The sequence below is a fragment of the Myotis davidii genome, unplaced genomic scaffold (genome assembly GCF_000327345.1).
Source record: "Myotis davidii unplaced genomic scaffold, ASM32734v1 scaffold72, whole genome shotgun sequence".
Taxonomy (NCBI): domain Eukaryota; kingdom Metazoa; phylum Chordata; class Mammalia; order Chiroptera; family Vespertilionidae; genus Myotis; species Myotis davidii.
In genome coordinates, this window is record NW_006284618.1 from 2,406,295 (window position 1) to 2,414,066 (window position 7,772).

The 7,772-nt window shown below is 61.7% G+C and overlaps 1 protein-coding gene across 1 annotated transcript in view; it reads right to left on the reverse strand.

Annotated features, from left to right (window-relative positions):
- The window catches only part of KNDC1 (kinase non-catalytic C-lobe domain (KIND) containing 1), a 32,869-nt gene that overhangs the window by 19,693 nt on the left and 5,404 nt on the right, over window positions 1–7,772 (reverse strand). Inside the window, exons 2-7 of the mRNA XM_015572518.1 lie at window positions 6,528–6,726; window positions 5,967–6,025; window positions 3,966–4,112; window positions 3,399–3,516; window positions 1,613–2,277; window positions 609–723 (exon numbers count right to left, since the gene is read on the reverse strand). Coding sequence (XP_015428004.1) covers window positions 609–723; window positions 1,613–2,277; window positions 3,399–3,516; window positions 3,966–4,112; window positions 5,967–6,025; window positions 6,528–6,726 — 1,303 coding nt within the window. The remainder of the gene's footprint in view (window positions 1–608; window positions 724–1,612; window positions 2,278–3,398; window positions 3,517–3,965; window positions 4,113–5,966; window positions 6,026–6,527; window positions 6,727–7,772) is intronic.

Genomic DNA, 7,772 nt, shown 5'->3' on the forward strand with positions numbered 1-7,772 from the left:
GCGGGATCAGGGCTGGGCTCACCCAGAGAGCTGCTCCCCGGCGGTCTGCCGGGGGTGGGGTGGGGTGGGGCAGCCCCCTTGCCACCCCAAGGCTCCCTGGGTCACCCAGGGGATGCTCGGCCTCCTCCCTTCCCCAGAGGCACTGGACAGATGGCCCTGGGGGACAGGACACAGGGACCCTCTGAGCAGCCCTCCTGCCCCAGAGCTGGCCTGCGGCTGCCGGACACAAGAAGCTGGAGACAAAAAGGAGCTGAAGAAAGAGGAGGCTGGAGGCCCGGCTTGACCGGACTTCAAAGGCCTGTGGACCGCGGGACTCGAGTGCACACTGCCCCGCAGGGTTGGGTTTGGGGGCCACAAAGCAGTATAATGTCTACCATCCCCGCAGGCCCTTTCCCTCCCTGGGGACAGTGTCTTCCTGTTGAGAGGGGAGCCAGCTGGGTCACCCGCTCTAAGGCCCACAGTTAGGCATCTGCCCCCTGCTGCCCCCTGACTCTGTGGGTCCTGAGCCCAGAGCAGACGCACCCCCCCCGCCCCCCGGGGTGCTCCTGGCTCACAGTGTGGACACTGCCGTCCATGGGGTGAACAAGGAACCGCAGCGCAAGTGTCACCTGGCTGCCGGGGGTGGGTGCCTACAGCGCTGAGGCAGGCGTGGGACAGAGCCCACAGCTCGTACTCCTTGAAGGGCCGGCCCAGCTTCGACAGGAGGTCCTGCAGGGAGACGCCCTGGGGGAGGCGACAGGGCGAGAACCACGTCACACACGGTGGGATGTGCCTCCCGCGAGACCTCTCCTGCAGATGAGCTGGGAAACGTCCCCACGTGCACACCTCCCCGGTGCTGGGAGGATGTGGGGACGGGACCCCGTGCACCGCCGGGGGACGTGAAGGAGCAGCCGCATGGGAGACGGCCTGGGCTCCTCAAAACATTGAAAACAGAGCGGCCATAGGACCTGGCAACCCACTCCTGGGAAATGACCCCAGAGAACTGAGAGCTGGGTCTGGATCAGGCCTTTGCACCCCCATGTTCACGGCAGCATCCTTCACAAGAGGTGAGAGGTGGGAGCCACCACGTGCGTGGATGGAGGACACCGTGGGCAGTGGGGCGGCCGGGCCTCAGGTGAGTGAGTCCAGGGTGAACTGTTTTACGGTTACCACGGTTTCCACGTAAATCACTCTCACTCTCAGGTGCGTGTCAGGATGTGAATAAAAATGGAAACACAGACCCCGCCCCCTAGTCCCTGGGCCAGCAAAGCCTGGTGGGAACTGAGGGTTTCGGTGGCACCCTGCCCGCCGCTGTGCTGGGCCGGGAGCTGTTCCTAGACACACTGGGTTTGGGCCATGGCCTTCCAGGTGGCTTTGTCCCCGGAGCTCATGGGGACACAGCTTCAGGGAGCAACTTGCTGGGAGCCCAGCAGGACAGCATGTTTGACCGGGCTCCGCCCAGTGTCCTCAGCCACAAAGGGCCACTCAGAGTGCTTGGGGGATGCTAAGCATACCCCAACTCCCAGGACACGGTTCTCACAGAGTCCCCTGTCCCTCCCTGCTGACGAGGGGCAGCACCAGGCCCGGGAGACCCTCCCTGGCCATGGGCCATGCAGAACACACCCTCACCCACCTGGACTGAGGCTGCACTTCCTGGCTCTCCGGCTCCTTCTGGAATCTGCTGATCGACCCCCAACATCATCCCTGAGTCTCCACCTGCATCTTGAGGGTCCTCAGGACAGGGAGGGTGGCATTCCTCCGCAGGGCCCTGGCCAGGCACCCCAGCCGCCCCGCCCCCACTGGGACCCACACCCCGAGCCCCTTCCCCCGGGAGCCCAGGCTCCTGCTCCGGCTGCAGCCTGGACTTGGGCTGGCCGTGGAAGCTGGAAGGGCCACTCCTCCTCTCGGGAAAGGCCTTCCCGGGGTCTGAAGGGAAGAATTCCAATGTGGGCAACTGGTTGTTCACGCCGGTCAGCGGCAGGCAGAGGGCGCTGGCCTCGGGGCCCTCGGGCAGGAGCCTGGGGACCGTCTGCACTTTCCTCAGGCGGCCCCTCTCTGTGGGGCGCTGGGCGTCCAGGACCAGGCTGGCCAGTCCCTCCCCGATGTGGCTTTCTCCGTTTTTTGCAGGGGGTGACAGCAAAAGCTTGGAGGACAGGGTCCTGGGGTCGCAGGCGGGCGTCTGGGGCCGGCCTTGAGGGGCGGGTGGGGCCTCCGGGTCAGCGCCATGGTCCCCAGGCTGCCTCTTGGGCCCCACACTTCTTGGAGCAAGTCTCCCCCTCCAGGCGCTCTCGCTGATATCTGGGCAAAAGCAGGGCTGATCACTGCCCCTGGCCAGGGCCCCAGCCCAGGACAGCCACCCCCACAACACCCCTGCCCATGGCCACCCCGGAACCGGCTCCTGCAGGACCCCAGCCCCACCTGTCACAGAGACTGAACACAGGCCCCTCAGGATGGGGGCTCCCAGCCGCCTCTTCTCTCAGCAACCCAGACACATCCTCGCTGCCTCGTTAATCACATAATCCTGGCTAATTAACAGGCTGCCCGGTCCCCTGGGCCAGGCCAGCTGCCCACAGGGGCTCGTCTAATTATCTCATCCAAAAAGCACATCGTGTTCTATTAGGAGAACACAAGTGAGAGTCTCCACAGGAAGAAAAAATTGTGGCCGCGGCCCTGCCCGTCCTGGCGGCAGCCTCCCCGCCCGCCGTCTCCCTGCGAACCGCCAGACACGCGCCCCTCCCGCGGGGACTCTTTCCTCGGCTCTGACAGCCACACAGCGTGGCCGGGTGCTGCGGCGTCACCGACAGCGTCACGGGGAGGACTCCACGGCCCCTCCTCAGCAGGCACAGGGCAGAGCTGACGCTGGCGTTTGTTCAAAACGCCATCTGAGACTAGAATCCCACATGAGCCGTGGAAACCCAGGCCCTGCGGCAACAGCCGGCACGGCGGGAAGTGACGTGTCCTCCGATGTGGCGTGCGGTGGGGACCGGAGCGGGTCTCACCCTGTGCCTGTGCCGAAATGCTCATGGGACCGGGACAGGTGTCCAGCTCCAAGCTCAGCCTTTTCTCAACACGACCTTGGTTCTCACTTCTAGCCGCATGATGTCTGCACAGCGTGAGTCTGTCCCGCGTGTGTGCGCACATTTGTATACCCAGTGGGTGTGCAATGCCTGTGCATGAGTGTGCATTATAAATGGGTGTGTACGCGTTTGCACATGTGCATGTTTACGTGTGTGACTGAGCGTGTGAGCATGGGAGTGGGTGTGTATGTGGTGTGTGAGTACACTGGTATGAATGTGTGTATGAGACCAGTGTCAATGTTTGTGCATATTCACATGTGCACGTGTGAATGTGTGTGAGAACATGCGCATGCCTGGGAGCATGGGTGTACGCAGGCACATGAGTGAGTGTGGCTCGCTCACCTTGGAAGGTTCCAAAGGACTCGAGGGAGAGCACCCTCCTCCCGACGGCCGAGAGGTTGCGGCACAGGCGGCAGGAGGACATGAGCTGCGTCTTCTCCTCGCACAGCGCAATGATGCTCTGCACACACGTGCGAGAGTCAGAATTGATTTGAGAGAGGATGGGGGAGAGAGAGAGAGAGGGAGGAACATCGATGTGAGAAATATTCATTGGTTGCCTCCCATACAGGCCACAGCTGGGGATAGAATCCACAACCTGGGTATGTGCCCTGACCAGGAATTGAACCCACCACCTTTCAGTGTATGGGACCACACTCCAAACAAGCCATACAGGCCAAGGCAAAAAGGCAAGTTCTTATAAAACAAAGTGCAATGCCACCAGATCCTGGGGAGGAGCCCGTGTGATGGGCGCAGAGCGGGGGGCAAAGGGGAAGGCCCTGTGTATGTAACGTGCGTGTGTGTGCATGTTTGCATTTGTGAGTGTGCATGCATGTGGCTCCAAGGCATCAGGCTGCATGGAGGTGTTGGGGCTCAGCCTCTGGGTGAAATGAGGGGTGGCCCAAGAGTTACCTCGAGATCTGGCCGGTCCCCAGGGTCCTCGGCCTGCATCTGGTCCAGCAGCGCCTCCAGGTCACGGCTCAGCCTGGGCTCTGGCTCTGGCTCCGCCACGTACTCGAGGGCAGCCTTCAGCGTGGCCCCCAGAGAGTAGATGTGAGCCTGTGGCACCAAAGAGCCCGTCAGTGCCACCGGGATTGTGTGTTGCTGTTTCCCCATGGCCACTGCTCTCCCAGGCCAGCAACATATTTTGGGGGACCATCCACGCTCTTTATGGCCACCTCCCCCACCGTGGACTGTCCTGGCGCTGAGCCACGCACCCCACTCTCTTCGGTCTGGAGTCTGCACTGGCCCCGCTGTACCAGCCAGCGACCCTGGACCCCTCCCGGGCACAGACACCTGGATGTCCTCCCCTGATGGCTGCTGTGTCTCTGAAGGGCAGAGACTTTTCTTTTTGGGGTTTATTCTTAAAAAATCAGATATGAGCCAGAGTGAAAGTTAAGGTTTCCCTATCTGCGTACGTGAGAGTATGTGGGCTTTTCAGCCTGAGCACGCTGGGACAGGCCCCATCGTGGCTGGGCACCATCCCACAGTGCATGTGGGGCTTTCCCATGCCCCTTTCACCAACAGGAGGCTGAGCCCAGAGGGGTTCAGACACCTGCCTGGGTCCACACAGCCAGGGTAGGAGTGCAGGTGAGGGCCTGGGCTGGGTGGCTCTGGAGAGATAGTCAACCCACCCATACGGTGGAGGCCGGGGCCCTGACCAAAGGTCAAGTTCCCTGCCGCCCTGCCCGGTGCTCCCTTCCCCAGCCCAGCCCCTACTCCTGACGGGCGCCCCCTCCGGTCCATGGTCACATCCCCTCTGGGGCCGGACCCAGCATGGCTGCCTCGGGCTCCCAAGAGCGGAGGATTTGGAGGATTCGCTGTGTTGCCGCGCCCAGGACCATGCGCACGAGTCTCAGCAAAAACATAAAAGGAAGTTCCACAACATCCCATGCAGCATGCTGCGGCTTTATGAAGTTAAGAACAGCACAAGTGAAATAACGCGGATTTCAGGAACCCGTATTGTGAGATGAGGACAGAGGAGGCAGAAGGGGTGGTGTTGGGTGCTGGTCAATTGGAGCTCGGCTCCCTTCCCAAAAGTACAATTAAAAAATAAAGCAATCCTCGCACGGACCAGGAATGGGAACTGTACACACCAAAGGTTCTGGCCCGTGAGGTCTGAAAATCCCCAAGACCGGACAGTGGGGTCCTGCGAGACTCATGGGCCCGGGTCCTGTGGTCCACGGAGCCGGGACGCGCACAGCCTCTCAGGGCAAGGGGCCCAGAACTGGCTTGTTTTAAAGTAAAATTGAGCACAGGAAGGGACAGTCCTAAACTCTTATTTGGGGTAAAATTTCAAACTCATGTCACGAAACTAACGGACTTTTACTGGGAAGATTCTTGAGTCTGTAATTTTTCGTTTCTTTATTAACGATGATTCACTTTCCTCTACCATCATCTTAGGAGACTGGGTGCCATGAAGAAAGATACCATGACCAATGGCTTCTGTGGCCATTCTCCACCTGGGCCAGAGCCCAGCATGGCACACGGTGGACAGCAGCGCTGAGTGGATGGACAGGTCCCCCCATCATGCCGCAGGGTCGCTGTGCAGAGGGAGCCCTGTGCCTGTGCACTCAGGGGGTCCAGGGTCCATGCAGCTGAGGGGGGCCTCCCGGAGGCCTTGGTGGCCACAGCCGGAGTGAGTGGGTGCGTCTGCCTAACGCTGTGAATTACCATCCAGAGGCTGCGAATCCTCAGAGACACGCCAGCCACCACTGGTAATTGTAGGCACTTTAACGTGTTAAATATAGACAATTCACACTTTAGAGAACATGCAACTGTAATGACAACACGCGAATCACACCCAGCTGTCACTGCAGCCAAGCTGCCTGCGGGAGTGACCGGGTGGGTGTGCCCCTGGGCCCAGGCCTGCTGAAGCCCTTCCCTGCCCGGCCAAGGCCGGCAGCCACTTACCTCAAAGGTGTTCCCGGTCACATCGAACTCCGGGGGAACAAAGGCTCCCTCGGGGTCATCTGGGGAAAGAAAGAGAAGATGCTGTGATCACACACCCGCCCGCCAGGAGGCGGCTCTGGGCGAGGAGCGGACCCCAGACCCGTGCTCTCCAGGGGCCGATTCTGCCTCCTGCCCCTCCCCTGCCCTGGTCCCTGAGGGGCGGAAACCACCTCCTTCCCTGCAAGTGTGGGAACAAAGCTCCTAAGAGGAAGGAGAGGCGTGTCTTCCCAGAAAGCTGAAGCACCAGGCCCTCCACTTGGGTCCTATCCATTCGCTGCAGGGCCAGGGGGGCCCCAGGGGCCTGTCCTCCCTGCGGTCAGGGCAGCAGGCCCTTCCTGGTCCTTTGAGGGCTGTGTGACGGGGCTGCAGAGACCAGCACCCACCAACAGCGCCCGAGCCCACGGGGCTAGAGATCCCATCAGGTTACCGAGGAAACCTGGGCTGTGTGACCGTCCCCCCGCAGCGAGGGCCCCTGCACTGGCTCTGCACCTGCTCGGAGCCGCCCGCCCGCCCGGGCCTCACCGCTGAGCTGCTCCATGAAGCACACGTTCCCGCTGGTGTTGAAGGCCAGGGTGTCGGGCGTGATGCAGAGCGTCTGGAAGATGGCCGAGTGCGCGACGCTCCTCATGGACAGGCTGCACTCCAGGCACACGGCCCAGGCCTCCTGCTCGCTGAGGCCGCTGTCCCGCAGGGACAGGATGTCGGCCAGGGACACGTTCTCCTGCCAACACAGCCTCACTGACACCGGTGCGGGCACAGGCCCTCCTCCCCAGGGAGGCCCCCAGCGTCGCGACTAATTCTGGGGAGGCAGACAGCGCGTGGCAGTTTCATTTTCTGTCAGGGAGGAGGTTTTAGACAAGGCTTTCTTAAAAAACCCAACAGAAGCCACCGCTCGGTTCCTGGATGTCAGAAGCCACAGAGCACTCAGCAAGGTGCTCAGGTGCCGCGGGGGGCAGGCGTTCACGCCTGTGGCCAGCACCTGTGCCTCGGTCCCTGCAGCCCCTCGAGCCAGGTCACCCACTTGCCAAGACATCCCTGACCCGCCGCACAGCACACAGCGCGGGGACAGGAGGCGCTGGCTGTTTTAGGTGTGAGCAGAGGAGCGAGGCGTTGGAACTGGGAATGGAGTTGCCGCCTAGGAAGCTACAGCCGTGCACAGGGAGCCACTCACAGGGCTCTTATGCCAATCACGGGACACGCACCAGCCCGCACATGGCCTGTGGCTGCGGAGCGGCCGGACATTTGCTCCAGGGAGCTCACACGCAGGACACAGCCTGACCCCAGGCCTCCCCGTGCAGGTCACCCTCCAGGTCTGAGTGGGTTCCTCTGATCCTGTAGGAGCTCAGCTGTGATCGTATCACCAACACTCACACCTAACACATAGCCACGTGCACACAACGCCCCTCTGTGTGTACACACACGGCCACATACCAACACGTGCACTCACATGCATGCACACACACACACAGTCTCACACACATAGCCACGTGCACACAACGCCCCTCTGTGTGTACACACACGGCCACATACCAACACGTGCACTCACGTGCATGCACACACACACACACACACATCCACCTTGGACCTCAAGGCCCTTCTCTGCTCTTCTGTTTGACGCCCTGGCCGTCTGTGTGTCCCTGTGTCCGTGTACCACCTGGGTTCCAGAAGGGAGGGCGGACGAGGGACCAGGCTGGGAACCGGGTGGTGGGGCCAGAAAGGGTCTGGGCACGGGCCTCTGAGGAGGAAGGAGGGGGGTTGAGCTGGGGG